An 18,370-nucleotide genomic window follows, 5' to 3' on the forward strand; every position below is an offset into this window, starting at 1 on the left:
TAAATTTTTTTAAAGAATTTTTAATTTTTAATCATTTAAACAAAACATCTAATATTCAATACTCATTTATTGATATGAATGCATGTAAGAAAAAGGAAAATTTAACAATATGCCATCTTAAATTTCAGTAAGTGAATTATTAATAATTCAATATACATTTCATTGCAGAGAAATTTAATATAAATTAAATGATTTTGATTTGACATTAAATAATATAATTCACTCACATAAGATAAATTTACGGAATCTGATTTTAGGTCTTTGGACGACGACGTTTCACTTGTCTCCAATCCCATCAAAGTTTCACCGATTAAAATCAGATCGACCCCTCATCTCATTCATTTCTCTGCTTCTTACGTTTCATTCTTCAAAAACGACGTCGCTTCATAAATCCCGCTCTCCATTCAAACTTTAATTATAATCAGCTTCAAAGAAGAAGCAAATTAAATTGAAAAGAGAATGATGGTTTCAGCTCCAAGCTGCGTAACATTGCGTGCGAAAATCTCTCAATTCTTTTTAATCTTCATTACGTTTGGTTACTAAGAAACGGTAGGAAAATTTAAAAAAAAAATGTCAACTTGATTGATAATTTGTTTTTTTTTAAATATTTTATCTTATTTGAATTTACATGATTAATGATATAATTTTGATAAATCACCTTTGTTAGTTTAGTTTAGATCTCTCAGTTTGTAGCTTTTTGTTAAGTGATCCAAATCATGAACCGTTAGTTATTTTGATTGCATCCTGGGTTTTTTTATTGTTCATATCGATTGATTTGTTTGCTGAGCTCTCAGTTTTGTGCGTGAATGCAGAAAAAAGTTTCGTCGTACGATGCGTTTTGATCAGTTGATTTGAGCTCTGATCATAGGCGTATAATTGATAGATGGCTTGGTTCAGCGGGAAAGTTTCGCTGGGAGGCTTCCCGGATCTGGCTGGGGCCGTGAATAAGCTTAGTGAGAGCGTGAAGAATATTGAAAAGAATTTTGATAGTGCGCTTAGATTTGAGGAGAACGCTGAGAAGTCTGAGTTTAGCAACCGCGAAGGTAGCTTATATTGAGTTGTTAATATCGTCAGTTGTTGCACTGTCAGTTCGGGTTTTGATGAGAATTTTGTTTCTTTGGCGTTTGTATACTTAAAATTCACAGTTATAATGATTGTTATAACGAAAACTGACATCTTTGTTAATATGTATAGATGATTTAGTCAGAGTTTATTTTTAATATTGGCTAAAGTTGAAAGGATCGTGGTGCAAGTTTATACAACCTGGATGGTATTAAAGTTATTTTTCAAGTTCTGCCTGAGGGATTGGTTTGGTCTAAAGTTGTTTTTGAAGGAATAGAAATGGCTAGTTTTGAATGGATGATGTGTATAATGTCCTTAATATTTGTGTGCCAGCCTCAGGATTATGGCCTGTTATGTCCTTTATGGGCCAGAAAAGTGATGAAAGTACCACCAAATCACCGGGAAAACCTGAATCTTTAGAGCAACCGCTGAGAGCTGAAGAAAAAGAAGGGGTTGAGACTGAAAGGTTACTGCATTCAAGCACTGAGCAAACATCTACTGAAGAAGAAAGGGATGCACCTAGGGAAGTAGAAGATAATGAGCATACAGGGACAGCTGAGACGGTAGATGTTGTTACATCAGACCATGGTAAAGTTGAAGCTGAATCACTAACAGTGCCTGTTGAACCTCCTGAATCAACTATACAAAATATTGAGTCATCAGATTCTATTGACAATCTGCATCAGAAAGAGACTTCAGGTCTAGGAAATTCTGAAGATGCAGAGTCTGTGGAAGCCAACTCAAGACCTGTTTTAGCAGACCAAGCTAAGGATGGTACTATTATTCTACCTGATGTATCAGAAAGTGTTCTTGATCCACATGAAAGCCAGGATGAGGAGAAGAAAGAAGAAAACAATGATGAAGAAAAGAAAGAAGAAAGCAAAGATGATGAGAAGAAAGAAGAAAAAAAGGATGAAGAGGAAACACAAGTTGAAGAGGTTGTAGAAAATCTTTTGCCAGTTGAGGCTGAGGCATCAAGTGCTGTCCAAGCTGAAGGGTCTGTCAGTGCTGAGGAGACTGATAGTGCTCATGGATTATCTTTGTCTAGGTTCCCTGCTTCTGATGAAGCTCCTGATGTGGTTTCTGCATCAGTTTCTCCTCAAAAAGGTGCAGGAGTCAAAGCAGTTGAAGTGGATCAGCATGCTAATGCCAATGAGATTGACATTAGGAAGCAACAGTTGGGCTCAGAGGCAGATGCGCCTGTCTCAGGAAAATCTGTTCATGAACTTGAGAAGCTAAAGATGGAAATGAAAATGATGGAAACTGCATTGCAGGGTGCTGCAAGGCAAGCTCAGGTACTTCATTTGCACAATTTTATATTTTTTAAAAGGTGTAATTCCTAAACAAGTATTTCTTGCTTTGATAAGTAGGCACTTAATATCTCTATTTCAGACCAAGTGCTGTCATCACTTTCCATAAAGTGCTGTTGAACTACAACTATATGATCTCAGATCATCTTATTTGAGAATTAAGTAACATTTTAGTGTTTGGCTCTTCATCCTTGTCTAGTATGACATTTGTTGTGTTGCCTATAACATTTTTGGTGGCAATCAGCTAGTGCATAATCTGGGAGGTTTTTAAGGTAAATTGTAGTAAAAGCCTTCCTTTTGCGGAAATGACAAAATCATGGCTATTTTCAAGTTCTTTATTTTATTGAATCATTAGACTTGCCTCAAGCTCAGCTATAAAAACCTCAATGGTTGTTATTTTGGCTGTTTGAGTGCGCAGATATGTGTTTCCTTTCTCCCATGTTTATATGACTTAACATTGTTTGATGGGAATAAAGTTGCTTATGATGCTTTATGATATTTGCCCAGTAATTTTGAGGTTGAAACTTGTTCAAATATTTTCTTAAAATTAACTCTTGTTCAGTAATTTGTTTTTCCTATGAAAAAAAATGTAATGTTTTCAGGTCAATTTTATTGAAAATCTCTGATGTGGTCTTTTTAGTGTCTTTATTATTTTCTTGTGTTGACACATTTCTTGAACATTCACCATGGTATGCTTCCCTAACTTGTAAAACTTGGTAGTCACTTACATTTTGCATGCCATTTCTTTTTGGTTGTATTTTCATCTGTTTTTTCTCTTTCTCTTCCATGGATCATGCTAAACATTTAGTACTGCATCATGCATGTATCTTTCATTTAATTTCAGCAGCTCATATAAAGCTGTTCATTTTCTAGGCAAAAGCAGATGAAATTGCTAAGATGATGAATGAAAATGAGCACCTAAAAGCTGTGATTGAGAACTTGAAGGTATTTAATTGTGTTTATTAATTTCCTTTAATTTTCATTTTGTTCTCATAGGTATAGGTCATATTTCGATTCTTAACTTTTATTTTTCTAAATAAATAACCACTTATTTTTCTTCTTTTATCCATTTGCTCTTAATTGTAGAGATTTTAAATTTAAACGTGTTAAGATTCTCAAAGATGCTTTTCTCTCTTCTTTATCCCAGCCAAATATTTAAAAAAGAAATACATATTTAAATATCTTGAAGTTTTGGAACAGAGGAAATCAAATGATGCTGAAATTGAGACTTTACGGGAAGAATACCATCAAAGGGTTGGAACTCTTGAAAGAAGGGTAAGTTTTTGTTTCAAACAATTACTCTTTGTTTATGGTAATTTATCCTTCGATCTCAACCTTGTGATAGCTTAGTATTGTTAGCTAAAAGCCTGCGACCTTTTTTTTGGGTTATTAAATTTCTCTTTTGGGATTGAGTTTATTATCTTTTTTTCCTACAGATATGATTCTAACGTAATAGTATAGGTAGTTATTGATAGTGGATTGTGTTTATTATCTCTCTTTTGGCTATTCATCCATAGTTTGTTGCTCCAGATGCTTTTGAAATTTTGATATTTTCACTTCTGATCGAATATTTTGCTCCTACTTTCATTGAGTACGTACATTGTTCAATTCCTTGAAAAAAGTGCATTTCTTTTTCAGATATCTAATACTCAAAGACTGAATCTATGCTTTTCTTTTACCGAGCACTAACTGTGATCATCTTGTAAATACTATTCTGTTATATCTGTCAAAATATATGGAAGTGTAGTTTTCTAAAATTGTGTGCAATAGTGGCATTATTTTTATGTTTTCTTTAATTGTATGCCATATGTTTAGAAACAGGTTACAATAAATTTAAAGAACTAAAAAAAAAAAATTTCTATTTTTTATCACTAAACAGTGTATTTTAAAGATTTAACTGCATATTAGTTTTTTTGTTATTATTATATATCAGACATTACATTATGTTATGTGTTTTTGATCCATTTACTCAAACTAGAAAAAGAAAGTTGGTTTAAAAGGAGAAGGTAAATATAAAGGTATATACGGTACAATACCAAGGCAATAAACCTGTTGTAACACATGTAGAATGAGCATAAAACTGGTTTTAAGAGATAAATGCATTTCATTATGCGGTTGCATTTGATGTCGGTTTTATGCATTCAAGATGTTTTCTGGAAGCACATTATAAGTTTTTGTTGACTGCCTTTTGCAGGACAATTGAGTATGCTTATTTATCTTAAATTCATTTCTGGTCAAGAATTTCAGGTTTATGCTCTTACTAAGGAAAGGGACACACTTCGGAGAGAGCAGAACAAAAAAAATGATGCAGCTGCTCTTTTGAAGGAAAAAGATGAAATAATTAATCAAGTTATGGCTGAAGGTAGAGATTCAGAAACTTTGACATAATATTTTATGTATTGTGTTGTACATACTGTTTCCGAGGTGTTTATATATATATATGCATTTAAGAATGTTGAAAGTCTATATTTATTGTGTAAATTGGCCCCTTCTTAGGACTAGTCTATTATTTCAGGTGCAGAGCTTTCAAAAAAGCAGGCTGCTCAAGAAGCTCAGATTAGGAAATTGAGGGCCCAGGTATGTAAGTAGTGTAACTGACTCAATTTGTTTTTCAATGAGCACTTTTGCATGCATCTTCTAACTAATGAACATTTTTGTTATTTATTCTCCTCTTCATGAGAGCTAGATTAGAGAGTTTGAAGAAGAGAAGAAAGGTTTGGTTACCAAGCTTCAGGTAATTGAATTCTTATAGTAGTCTTACCAATTATGGGTGTGGGTTAATTTTTCTAAGCACTTGTTTCCTTCAGCCATGGTGTAATACTGGTGACAAATATTACTGCTTATTTACTTTCAGTGTCTACTGGTGGATGATTTTCCATGCGATCATGGGTTTCATCCACACAGTATTAACAACAAGAACTATTAGTTGAATTTTTATGTAGGGCTTACAATGATTGAGTTAAATTTACTTGTTAATACTTTGAATTATTATTATTATTTTTGCAGTTTATCCTTTTTCTTTTTCTGGGGGAGGAAGAGAGAGAGAGGGAGAGAGGGCCCCTGGTTTTGGGGCTGGGGTGGGGGGTGTTTTGAGGGGGTGCAGGAAGAAATCCCTTTCAATATTGCAGTTTACAATAATTGCTGAAAATAATAATTTAACATATATTTACGAGTGTGCTTCTGTTTTAGTATCCCTTTTTTTGGCCATTGTTTTGTTGTTAATCATAATCTTAAAATGTGTATTGTTTATCTGTCCATTTTCTAGGTTGAAGAGAACAAAGTAGAGAGCATTAAAATGGATAAGACAGCAACGGAGAAGTTGCTGCAAGAAACAATTGAGAAACACCAAGTAGAACTTGCAACACAAAAGGACTACTACACAAATGCTTTGAATGCAGCCAAGGAGGCCGAAGAATTAGCAGAGGCACGGGCCAACAATGAAGCTAGAACTGAATTAGAGAGCCGTCTAAGAGTGGCAGAGGAACGTGAAGCTATGCTTGTTCAGGCACTGGAAGAATTAAGGCAGGCATTAAGCAGAACGGAGCAACAGGTTTTTGCTTGATTTATCGAGTTAGTGGTTTGATCTATCTGACTTTGAAAGTGATGATTTAGTTTGTGTTTGCTTTCTGATTTTGCAGGCAGGTTTTAGGGAAGACATGCTTCGCAAAGACATTGAAGATCTTCAAAAGTGTTATCAGGTATGTTGACTACCTTAGATATTCTTGTTATTATTTTTTTCTCATTTTCAGATATTTTTAACAATTTTTACGTGTTATGTTATGCTACCGCTTTTTCTAGGCTAGTGAATGGCGGTGTGAGGAGTTGATCACACAAGTGCCTGAATCAACAAGACCTCTTTTAAGGCAGATCGAAGCCATACAGGTGAGAGATGTATCCTTCTTGCATCACAAGGATCTGTGTGTATTTTGAATGATAGTCCTTCAATTTTTGCCCCATTTTTCTGCATTATGAGTATTTGCTGAATTGTTTATAGGATACAACTGCAAGAAGAGCAGAAGCTTGGGCTGCTGTTGAGAGGTCTCTTAACTCTCGGCTACAGGTGTGTTGATATCCGTCACTATGAATTATATATTAAACAAGACTTGTGTACCCTAACTCTTGGTCATTTATTTTTAATCCCTAGGAAGCTGAGGCCAAAGCTGCAGCTGCAGAAGAAAAAGAGCGATCTGTCAATGAACGCTTATCACAAACCTTATCTAGAATAAACGTTCTTGAAGCTCAGGTTTATACCTTCTGTTGGAATTAAATTTGCTGATAATGGAGATCTGTTAGGAACCTGCTCAAATCACCCCCAAACAACTCACACAGCCAACACACACAATCAACATGCACAAACAGAATTGATTTCCAGGAGGTAAAATAGAACAACACCCAAAATGGAGTAACCCTTCACTGTATGTAATATATTCTCAATCAGATAATTCCAGCTATTCTAGAGGTTGGTGCTTTCCACTTCGGGCTTCGAGAAGTCTCCATAATTTTTCTAACTTTCCAAAGGCTAGACACTCCTTCAGTAAGTCAAAGGCTGTCCAAACAAAACTTAATTTCTTCACCCCTATCTCCCTTTCCAATCTCTCTTTTATGCTTGCTCATTTCATAACTGTCCATGCATGTTTCATAACTACTCAATCCCATTTCGTAATTGCCTGTACATGTTTCATAACTGCTCAATTCCATTTCATAATTACGCACTCATGTTTAACCTAAATATTAATCCCAACCAGATCCTTCTATGAAAGGTACTTAGACCTGCTCAGGTTTATGTCTTTTGTTGGAATTAAATTTGTTGTTTGTGGAGATCCTTCTATGAATAGTACTTAGAGCTGCACTGTGTCCCAGATTTCTTGCCTAAGAGCAGAACAGAACCAGTTAAGTAAGTCCCTTGACAAAGAGAGACAGAGAGCTGCTGAGAATAGACAAGAGTTCCTTGCAGCAAAGGAGGAAGCTGACACTCAGGCAGGCCATGCAAACCAGCTTGAAGAAGAAATTAAAGAACTAAGGCGGAGACATAAGCAAGAGTTACAAGATGCACTTATGCAGCAGGAACTTTTGCAGCAGGTGCTCCTTTCAGTTCTTTTTCAACTTCTCTATCAATTTATTTTTATAATAGATTTTTGTCTCAGTGGTGTTGAAAAGCAATATGGCTACTAAAAACATCTGAAGTGAACATCAAATTGACATAAAGGTAGATGTTGGATTATTCTTTATAGATTTGAGATCTCACTTTGTGTTTCTTCGATGATTGAAATTTTGTGCTTGGAACATGATCTTTTGAAGTTCAAAGCAAGAAAAACCCTGAAAAGTGACAGTGCTGCAGAAGTTACCGTAATATGGATTTATTTAATTCATATTGAAACCTTCAAAAACTGTGGGTAAAAAAAAAAGAGAACCTGCATGTGTTTAGTTACTGCACTCAATTCAACAAGAAAACTACTAACGTAATCTCCTGGGATTTTGCAGGAAATAGACAGGGAGAAGGCTACTCGGCTGGACTTGGAAAGGAGAGCATCAGTTCACTCTACTTCTGTACCTGATCAAACTCCCTCATCAAGGCACAATTTTGCTTTTGAGAATGGTATGATGACTTGCTTCAACAGTCATCTTTTAACTTTTTTGGTTTCTTATGCTATATATACATTGGCTTCTTTTGCAGGAAGCTTGTCTCGGAAACTGTCAAATGCTAGCAGCCTAGGCAGCATGGAAGAAAGCCATTTTCTGCAGGCTTCTTTGGACTCATCTAATAATTTATCTGAAAAGAAAAATCCTGCAGAAGCAACCATAAGCCCATACTTTATGAAGAGCGTGACACCTAGTGCTTTTGAATTTAGTCTTCGTCAGAAAGAGGGAGAACTTGCATCATATATGTCTCGTTTGGTATGCATGTTTTGAACTCTCATTTAACTTGTGTTCAGCATTACATGTTTCACGAGCTACTGGTAATATAGTGATATTGAGCTGTGTCACCTTAAGAATCCATTTCTTGCTATGGCTTCGATTGAGTTTTGCTTATAACTGATGTCAGGCATCAATGGAGTCTATTCGAGACTCTCTTGCTGAAGAGTTGGCCAAAATGACCGGACAGGTGAGTTTTCTATCGAATTTCATTCTAAGGTTTACTAGTCATTTTCTTTATATTACCATAAGTTAATATTCTCAAATCATTAAGTTCATAATTCTTTGTTGCTCAGTGTGAAAAGTTGCAAGCAGAAGCTTCCATGTTGCCTGGCATACGGGCAGAATTAGATGCACTAAGACGGAGGCACACTGCTGCTCTGGAGCTAATGGGTGAGCGTGATGAGGAGGTAAAAACCATTTGGCTGTTTGCACTTCTATATTTCTTTTAAACAGAGAACATATTATGGAAGCGTTTTTAACATATTATGTATCATGTTCTTGCACCCAATATCATTGCGTATGTATAGCTGGAGGAACTCCACGCAGATATTATAGACTTGAAAGAAATGTACAGAGAGCAAGTAAACTTGCTTGTGAGTAAGGTAATCAAGTAGTTTTCAGTTATGACATCTTCAATATTTCATGGGTTTTTGACAACTTCTTGCCCTTATAGCCTGTTTTTATTTTTGACAGATCCAAGTAATGAGCTCATCAATGGGTAATGCGTGATAAGTCAATATTACAGTATTAGATACCAGATTTTTTTTTATTGATGTTCTCAATATAGTTCATAGTCCACCCAGTAAATGCCATTCGTGATTGTACAAAAAAATTCCCCTATATTCGTTCACATTGGAGCTGTCTTATGTGCAATTTTTCGCCGGCAGATTTTATTCAGAGAACATGCCTCGAGAAAAGCTTGAAAAAATTATAATTTTTTTTTATGATTGATTTCGTCTTCATAAATAATAGTGATTTGCAAATTTTGTGAAAATATCAAGTTTTGGTGTGCTTGTTATGTTGTTATATTAATGCATTTGCATGGTAGAAATTGAATTTAAGAAAATTTAAGGCAAATTTTGGACTAGATTTTACTTAGTCAATTTATTACCTTTACCTAACAGTAAACATTTCAATTTTCAAACCTTTCGAATATTGGTTATTGGAATGTAATGTCTCTAAAAGGTACCCAAATAAGAAAATGAGCTGAAAATTGCATTAGAATAGAATATGCTCCGTCTGTTACCAACAAAAGTCGAGGAAGTATTAATAAATATAATTAAATCTAAAGATTAATAAAATTAATAAAATATTAAATTTTTATAATATTTATTTATTTACATGGTTGAATGCTTATCATTCTGATGATGCTGCTCAGGAAGTGCTGATAAAAAATAAAATAAACATTTTATCTTCGGTAAACATTGATTATCTGGGCAATGCAGAGGCTGATTACCATATTCACCAAATATTAAAAATTAACGTGTCACCAACTCTGTTAATTTCAGCCTTTAAAATGTTCCACGTGTTCAAACTCTGTTAGTTTAACAATAAAATTCATGTGGCCCACAACCACCTGATCCTGCTTCCGACGAGCCCCAGGTGTTAATCTCCTGTGTCTCGAAGCTTTGCTTCTCTTCCAAAAAATCAGTGCACCCCGCTCTCCTTAAAAAAAAAAAAAAAGAACTACTCTGAACACCACTTGCGCAGATTAGCATTTAGCATCGGTCATAGTTAAACGGTTTCGAAATCGTAGCTTGTATGTCCTTGTCTTCAGTTAAAAGCTTGGCACTGACATACGAACGAAAAAGGAGCCACTGACACTTCTCACAACCGGCGCATTTTAGCCTCCTCTCTGATTTTCAGTTAGATCACTCTCCTCTTGTGGCACATTTTCGATTTCTTTCGTGCTGATGATACTCTGAAACGGTGGTGTATCCGAACCTCTGTTGAAACAACTGCGTCAGTGTTGTGGTAGTAAGTTTCATTGTTTAGTGTGCTGAGATATAAAATGGTGAGTGAAGTAGTGTGTTTTTTCTTAAGCTCAAATTTTCAGTTTGGTTTTGATCCTGAAACGGTGCCTTTGTGAAGCTCAGTCATACTAGATTGCATCTCAAACAGGAGAAAATGAAGGAAAAAGATAAACAATGTTTTTTTCCATCTAAGTGTATGAATTTCATGCATTTTCCGATTGTTTTGGAAGTGTATGTGTCGTGGAACGAAATGGTGAATCTCTGTTTGTTGCTGATCCGGTGAAACGATGCCGTGCAGAACTTATTTTAGTGGAAAAAATTGTTTCAAGAATAGGAGTTCTATTTGTATAAGATCTAATATAAAGTATGATAAATTTTTCAGTGGCCATGTTTTGCACTCTGATTTGTCGATATAGTATTAGTTTTGGTGCTCAAGTTATTGATAATCTTTTATCTAGAAACTAAGTTGTAAGTAGGTTTTCACAAGGATTTCATCTTGTGGTTATTGCAGTTGGCTTCCGACTTTTTTATAACTTCAAAAGATAATTCAACTCGAAACAATGTGCGTGGGCGTCATGGGGATGCTTCTTGGATGTATAAGCGTGCATCCTCAAAGGACTATTTCGATGGCAATGAGAAAGATGAAAGCTCAAGTAATCTTTAGTTGTATAATAATCAATTTTATTGTTTAGTAAAGCTGAATTTTCCACTGTTATTGAATTCTGTTATGTGAGTTGTGATTGAATCTGCATGATTGAGCTTAGCTCATGCATTCCAAGTTGTTGGGGATTTCATTTGACTTCAAATCTGCTAACATGTGTTTTATAAATGAACCATGCAAAGCAATATTCAGGAATATTATATTTCCTTGTTGTGTCAGTGCAACTTGTCCTCCTTCTTCAATAAGATAACGTCTTAAAGTGTCCAGTTATATATTTTCTTTTTCTTTTCTGTTTTGACTGTGCTTTTGTAATTTGGGCTTTTGAACAATAAAGCAGTGTCCACTATAATTTTATTTCTGTTATATTTGACTAGAAACTCCTCTCTGTTAAAGCACAAAACTGGGAAGTCTCCTGCCCATCAGTTGGGATTGGAAGTGCACACAATTCAGTGGCAGAAACAGCATTCTCTTAATCTATATAACCTAAATATAATTTTAACTTTTCCTGTTTCAATAATGCAAAGTAGATTATCTGATTCTTTTTTCTTCTAGGTGCAAATAATTTTAATGTTTATGAACAATAACTGAGAATTCAATGATTCTTTATGTAGTACGGATGCCCAACAGTGTAGGAAACCCTTCTTGGAGCCGGTGTTTGCCACATATACTTGTGGCAATCATTTCTTCATTATTATTTGGCTACCACCTCGGGTGTGTCCCTCTGAAACTCAATAGTTCTTTTATTATTTCCAATTAATATTTATAGAAAAAATGGAAATAATCTCTTTTGCATTTTTAATGCAGAGTAGTTAATGAGACATTAGAAAGCATCTCTTTAGACCTTGGCTTTAGTGGGAGTACCATGGCTGAAGGTTTTCTAATTGGTTGTCCATTTGTTTTACTTTCTTTTTGGTAAATTCTTCTAATATGGTGGTTTGTGTGAATGAAGGTCTGGTGGTTAGTACATGTTTAGGGGGTGCCTTAGTTGGATCTATGTTCAGTGGTTGGATTGCAGATGGGGTTGGACGCCGCAGGGCTTTCCAGCTATGTGCTTTACCCATGATAATTGGGGCTTCAATGAGGTTTCTGCTATGTACAACATATTAGTTTTAATACCTTTTTGAATTTTGACCACCTGTCAGGCTTTTGGTCAACGTGTGGTGTCATTGTAAATATCCTAAATACTGATTGTTTGAGTTTAGGAGATGAACATTTGAACAAAGAATTTTGTTTTATTTCAAAACCAGGATTTTTTTTATCATTTTTCAACTGAATTTTTTTTTTGGTAATGATGTTTTGGGAGCTTCTTGGGAACAAGATGCAAACAATAACCCATTATTATATTATGTCAGTGAAAATTTTGGCGTCACTTTTATTTTATTTTTGGTAGTTCACCCTTCTCTTTTAAGTAAAATTTCGGGTTCATTTATGCTCAATGTGAGTCTGTGTCTGTAAGAGCTGGCGCACTTAATGTGCATTTTGCATCTGGTCTTAGAGTCTGAAATCTCTATACTTCATTCTAACTTTTTTTTTTTTATATTCGATAATGAAAATTAAAATGACATGGAGAACTGACAACAGATTGTCCTTTTTATACATCTTGCTCGAAGTCTTCTAGCTTAATATCCTGAAAACGTCCTAACAGTGTGTGCCCTTTTGTATATGACTGAGAGATCAATATGCTTTCTTTGTGTGATTGCCTGAAACTGTATAAAGCTTATAGAAACATTCAAGTATAATGTTGCAGTGCTATAGCGAAGAACCTCTGGGGTATGCTTCTGGGAAGGTTGTTTGTTGGAACTGGAATGGGTATTGGCCCACCTGTTGCAGCTCTCTATGTGGCAGAGGTATGAGAGATGATTGTTTTATAGATTTGCCTTGATTAACAATTGACATTACTTTGTGAACTATATTTGTCTCTTTCTCTTTCCATGGGGATTGATCATGCTTATTTCCAAGTAGGTTTCACCATCTTATGTAAGGGGTGCTTTTGGGAGTTCCACTCAGATTGCAACATGTCTTGGAATTCTAGGGGCACTATTTATTGGACTCCCTGCCAAGGAAGTTGTGGGTTGGTAAGAATCAGATGAAGCCTTGGTAGTTTCTGAAATAGATGATTGACTTATATGATAGACCTTTTCTGTATAGCATAAGAATAAATAGAATTTACTTGCTTTTTAAGTGCTCAAATGGTGCACTTGTGAATTGTATCCTTATTAATTTGATGATGTGCTCAGGTGGCGCATTTGTTTCTGGGTATCTACTATTCCTGCTGCAGTACTTGCTCTCTCTATGGAGTTTTGTGCAGAAAGTCCTCATTGGCTTTTCAAGGTTATCTGCTAACTTTTGTGCATTGTTCATGTCTTTAACTATATGTCTAATTTGGCTGTTTTGTTTGGATCTTGTAATTTGTTTGGTTATGTATTTAGACATCAGATGTGCTAAATGATGGTGTAGTAAATTTGAGTGAAAGTAAGATAAAGCATATTAATGCATTTTATAATTATAAGCAATATACTTCATTCAATATAAATGAAAAGAGATCCATGTTAGATCAGAACAGTGATCGATTTTAATGATATGTGTCCCTTTTGGTTGAATTTGGGATGATATGTGATAGAGAAAAACAGGAACTTTTAGTTATCATTTGAATCGAGCTTTTGACAGGCATCATATTGCAGTGGGTGTACTCTGACCTGAATTATAATTTACTATTAGTTGGTGCAATGGGAGTGTAGGATTAATGAGTTGCATAACCAACCATTACCGATGCTTCAAATAATTAATTAAGGTTTTATTGTTGAATGATAGTGTTAGGATCTCAAGTGCAAGGTATGAGACTTGAATCCCACATTGGAAAGTATGGACAACTAGTGTGGGGTTTATATGACCTTGGGCTCTCCCATCTCAATAGCTAGCTTTTGAGGTGTGGTTCTCCTAAGGTTCGTATCATTTGGTATCAGAACCATCACCATGTCTTCCAGTTGCAATCGTGCGACGCGGGTGGTGACGCCGGCATTGCGGTGTTCGCCCGGGGCTAGTAGGGAGCTAGCGCACAGGCACAGCCAACCCGCGTGGGCGCCGGGGCTGCGGAGCGTGGTGGTATGTTTGGATCCCGAGTGCAAGGTATGAGACTTGGATCCCACATTGGAAAGTATGGGCAACTAGTATGGGATTTATATGGTCTTGGGTTCCCCCATTTCAATAGCTAACTTTTGAGGTGTGGTTCTCCTAAGGTTCGTATCAGATAGTTTTTGAGTACTATCATTTTCTTGATTTGCAGTGGTGTTACTGGAAAGCAGCCTTGGTTTTTAAGTGGTCTAGATTTTTCTGTGGCTTCTTGAATTACTTTTCATACTTTGACCTGCTTTCTGAATTGTTCTTACTTTTCCAGAAATGCATAGTTTACATCTCTACATACAAGCAACTGTTACACAGTCCAGTTTTAGATGCAGTTCCAATTAATTTGCTTCTTTTGTTTTTTCATTTGTTTTACTGTGGTTCATTTAGATATTGATTATGTTAATGTAATTTGATCTATTAGACACTTAAATTGTTTTCCTTTCCTGGACTTCTTCAGAAGGGAAGAGGGGCTGAAGCCGAGGCTGAATTTGAGAAGCTTTTAGGAGGATTACATGTAAAGCACTCTATGGCTGAACTTTCAAAGTCAGATAGAGGGGGTGAGGCAGACGTGGTGAAGTTCTCGGAGTTGATCTCTGGCCGCCATTTTCGAGGTAAACATGTCAATATGTTTCAAGTTACATGAATATGCAACTATACTTACCTGTATGTTTCCCTCTAAAAAATTGCTTTTAACTTCTCCATTTGCAGTGGTTTTCATTGGGTCTGCCATTTTTGCTTTACAACAGCTCTCTGGCATAAATGCTGTATTCTACTTTTCGTCAACTGTCTTTAAAAATGCTGGTGTACCTTCAGACTTTGCAAACATATGTGTGGGAATTGCAAATTTATCAGGTAATATATTGTTATACTCCCAAAGGGTTTACTTTATAAATAGTTTATTGTTTATTTTTATCACAATGTTTATGCTGTCATAGCATCAATTATTGCGACGATGTTAATGGACAAGCTTGGAAGAAAGGTTCTTCTACTGGGAAGTTTTTTGGGCATGGTAAGGAAAATGTTTAAAAAACAAATTAAATTTCTGAAATTTTTTCTAGGTTACTGTCTATTTTTATCTAACATAATGGTACTGCATCATGTATTGATTCCCTAAACATACATGTATTTATAAGTAGCCTCTTTTGATGATATACTGGATTATTTACTTCAGACTGTGATGCTTCAATGGCAGTGATTTGTAGCTGCAAAATTACACTTTGTTGAAGGTATAGGGTCAATACGAGAGTAGGGATATCCTAAATAGGATTGATCAATTTGTTGTTTTTGCATTTGTATTTTCAAGTGTAGTGTCAGCAGTTTATCATGTCTGCTATTAGTGCATTCACAGTTTAGATCTTGCATCATGTAGACTCTGAAAATTAATTTATTATTTGCTTAATGCATTCTGTTGGTTCAGGCAGTAGCAATGGGTCTTCAAGTAATTGCCGCAACTTCTTTTGTTTCAAGCTCTAGAGCATTGTATCTTTCTGTTGGAGGCATGCTAATGTAAGTTGTGAATCCCTGGCTACGTGGAGATTTAAAAAAAAAACACTAATAACATTCTCAGCTTCTAGGATTGTACCTATGTCTTGATGATGAAGCTGGCTTTTTGTTTCTGAAATGTGCCTTTCAGTCACCAAAGGTTGATGCAAGTCAAAGAATTGATGTTCTGGAATTAGACACCTGAGAAATTTCTATATTATGACATCAGTAAATGGTATTTTGAGTGATTATGATATTAAAAATTGATCGCAAATTTGACAGGTTATAGTTATCCATGTTAAACTCAGACAGACTATATTTACCTAGAATGGTTTATAGCCTGCCTAGGTGATGTAATTGCTCAAAGATTGTAAAGTAAAAATCTTACTTCTGAATAAATGTTTATCTCTATGTGATCACGTGCTTTTCTTCTAAATGACCTGCTAATGTAGGTTTGTCTTCACATTTTCCCTTGGTGCTGGTCCTGTTCCTAGTCTCCTGCTATCAGAAATATTTCCCAGTCAAATCAGAGCAAAGGCAATGGCAGTTTGCATGGTCGTGCATTGGGTAATTGTTTGTTGATTTTAAGTTGACCAATTTGACCAATTGAATCTGCTTGAGGAGAAACCCAAATGGTTCAATCTTAGTTATTCTCAGATGATTAGGGGCCATACATTGGATGTTTTGTGAAACTAAACCTTCTTTTATTTGGTGAAACACATTATTTATCTTGCTGACGACATCTTCATGACAGGTGATAAATTTTTTTGTTGGCCTGTTGTTTTTGCAATTACTGGAGCAACTAGGGCCAGTAATCCTCTATACGATATTTGGTTTCTTTTGCTTATTAGCTGTTATTTTTGTAAAGAAGAATGTGATGGAAACCAAAGGAAAATCACTCCAAGAGATTGAGATTGCACTTCTTGCTCCAGCATAGAGAGAGGTATGCCATTCTTATGTGTGCATGCTAAACCACATCATCTCACTAATTCTAAGGTCAGCATTTGTTCTTCAAGTAACAGTAACTTTGTATCAAGCACAAAGATAAGTAGATTCCAGATTGGAGTAGAAAATAGAAATATTTCTAATATGAAAAACTTTATGAGACAAGGGAAGAATTCTGATGAGATCCCAGCCAATTATTCCAAAAATAAAAGAGCAAAAACACACACAATAAACAGAATAGAAACACTTTTTATAGATAAAGGGGGTGGGTTAACATTAGATAAACTGACAATTTGCATGGTCAAGACCTCCTATTTTTAACCATTTAGACGCAGAGACCTCTCAATCAACCCTAAGAGGTTGTGCACAGCCTAAGCTGTCTAAATAACTATTTTTCTTAGCCTCTTTGTTCCTCCTGCTTGTCCTAATTCAAACTTATTAAATTCTTTGAATCTTTATTTATGAATTCAATTCCATTATTTCCTAATTATATTATAATCTTATCTTAATATTTAATTACGATTTCAGTTATATTGTTTCTTAATCCTATCAAATTCACACATAGATTAGTCTGCTATCTATTTGTCCTCTCCAAACCCAGTATTCCAATCCCCTCCGACTCAGGAAGTGCAAGGTTAACATCAAATTCTGCTTGCTCAATATTTAATTATAGTCAAAGTGTCAAACATAACACTAAAACTAGCCACTCCAGCATTCTGGATCCTAGTACTTGGACAGAAAAAGATATCCATAAATATATCTTATAATCTAACCGTGGGTAGTGGCCTACTAAAGATTAACTATGTAGTCATTAGTTTTGAAATATGAAATTTTAACAGTTTCTGAAATCGATTTTGATTGAGATGGGAAATGCTATGTATTTCCAACTGAATTTTTTAGTTGTTTTAATATGCAGGCTTGTAAGTCTTCAGTACATGATGGACGATTCAATAAAACTATAGCTTGAAGGCATATGTACATTCCTAGAGAGTCCTTTTCTATTATCCTTTTTTTTTTCCTTTCAACTCATTGGGGGTGTGTGTGTGTGTGTTTTCATTTAAAAATGTTAATATAGTATATAGGACAAAATGAAAGACTTTATTCACCCTGAGCATTTATTTTCAAGACCTACATTTTAAAATACTAGGTTTACATAATCTTTTAATTGGGAGGAACTTTCTATATAAGGATGAGAATTCCCTCATTTTTTTATTTTTTTCCAATTATTAACTGAAATAAAAATAATGCTTTTATTTTATTTTTCCTTGAGGTGATGGAGATATTTTAGATTTCGATAAGTTTTAATAGAAATGTTTCAAAGGGTTATCAAGTGTTATCTTGTACGTCTGACTGGAATCTACGGTTGTTGGGCAAATGGGAACTGATATGGAATATTGCAGTTGGCAAAGCGTTAGCGGCTTTACCATGCAAAGGTCAAAATGAAAATTTACCATGCGGGGGGTTGAATGGAATTATACCATGCAAGTTGTGGGGTGTGTTGATAGTTTACATTAATTGCATTGATATTTTGCATAAAGGGGGTAATTGACATATTCCATCATGCACGTCAACTATACGGTATGTTGGAAATTTTTAGTCAGATGGAGATTCACTATAAACGAAGCCATATACAATAAACATGCAACTGAAAAAAATGCAACAGTAGAGGGTTTATCATCAAAGATGATGATGACATTGATTATCTTATTGGTCTACCTGCATGATTCCCCTACCAACTGCCTCGAAATCTAAAATGTTTCTTCTGAAACCACCAGCTCATGTTGGGACAAAAGCAAGGTCCCCCCAAGTAGGGAGACCCAAAATCCTTTCCAATGCGTATCATGCATTGAACCTGTTGCCTCCGCAACACCACACAACTAGCTAGGTCCATCATTCTA

General features: G+C 35.3%; 2 protein-coding genes across 7 annotated transcripts; both read left to right on the forward strand.

Annotated features, from left to right (window-relative positions):
* Window positions 1–326: 326 nt before the first annotated feature.
* LOC123211167 (golgin candidate 5-like) lies at window positions 327–9,282 on the forward strand. Of its 5 annotated transcripts, none has more exons than XM_044629711.1 (20): window positions 334–549; window positions 813–1,043; window positions 1,396–2,357; window positions 3,246–3,317; window positions 3,573–3,647; window positions 4,620–4,734; window positions 4,888–4,949; window positions 5,059–5,106; window positions 5,638–5,922; window positions 6,011–6,070; window positions 6,171–6,254; window positions 6,367–6,432; window positions 6,517–6,615; window positions 7,233–7,451; window positions 7,854–7,968; window positions 8,047–8,267; window positions 8,416–8,475; window positions 8,582–8,695; window positions 8,816–8,890; window positions 8,982–9,282. In XM_044629711.1, the coding sequence occupies exons 2-20, from the start codon at window positions 884–886 to the stop codon at window positions 9,015–9,017; spliced, it is 2,928 nt and encodes a 975-aa protein (XP_044485646.1). In that variant the 5' UTR covers window positions 334–549; window positions 813–883; the 3' UTR covers window positions 9,018–9,282. The 5 variants fall into 5 exon arrangements, 3 of the variants coding, with proteins under 3 accessions (XP_044485646.1, XP_044485648.1, XP_044485647.1); XM_044629713.1 differs by having other exon boundaries at window positions 7,233–7,436; XM_044629712.1 differs by having other exon boundaries at window positions 336–493.
* Window positions 9,283–9,876: 594 nt separating this feature from the next.
* Window positions 9,877–17,730, forward strand: LOC123211168 (probable plastidic glucose transporter 3). 2 transcript variants are annotated; one of them, XM_044629715.1, is made up of 15 exons: window positions 9,877–10,302; window positions 10,773–10,914; window positions 11,534–11,633; window positions 11,727–11,794; window positions 11,872–12,004; window positions 12,670–12,769; window positions 12,885–12,997; window positions 13,160–13,253; window positions 14,503–14,656; window positions 14,754–14,897; window positions 14,981–15,054; window positions 15,463–15,551; window positions 15,980–16,094; window positions 16,282–16,470; window positions 17,389–17,730. In XM_044629715.1, the coding sequence occupies exons 1-14, from the start codon at window positions 10,300–10,302 to the stop codon at window positions 16,462–16,464; spliced, it is 1,512 nt and encodes a 503-aa protein (XP_044485650.1). In that variant the 5' UTR covers window positions 9,877–10,299; the 3' UTR covers window positions 16,465–16,470; window positions 17,389–17,730. The 2 variants fall into 2 exon arrangements, with proteins under 2 accessions (XP_044485650.1, XP_044485651.1); XM_044629716.1 differs by lacking the exons at window positions 9,877–10,302; window positions 10,773–10,914 and having other exon boundaries at window positions 11,732–11,794.
* Window positions 17,731–18,370: the final 640 nt, after the last annotated feature.

This window comes from Mangifera indica, chromosome 3 (genome assembly GCF_011075055.1).
Source record: "Mangifera indica cultivar Alphonso chromosome 3, CATAS_Mindica_2.1, whole genome shotgun sequence".
Lineage (NCBI taxonomy): Eukaryota > Viridiplantae > Streptophyta > Magnoliopsida > Sapindales > Anacardiaceae > Mangifera > Mangifera indica.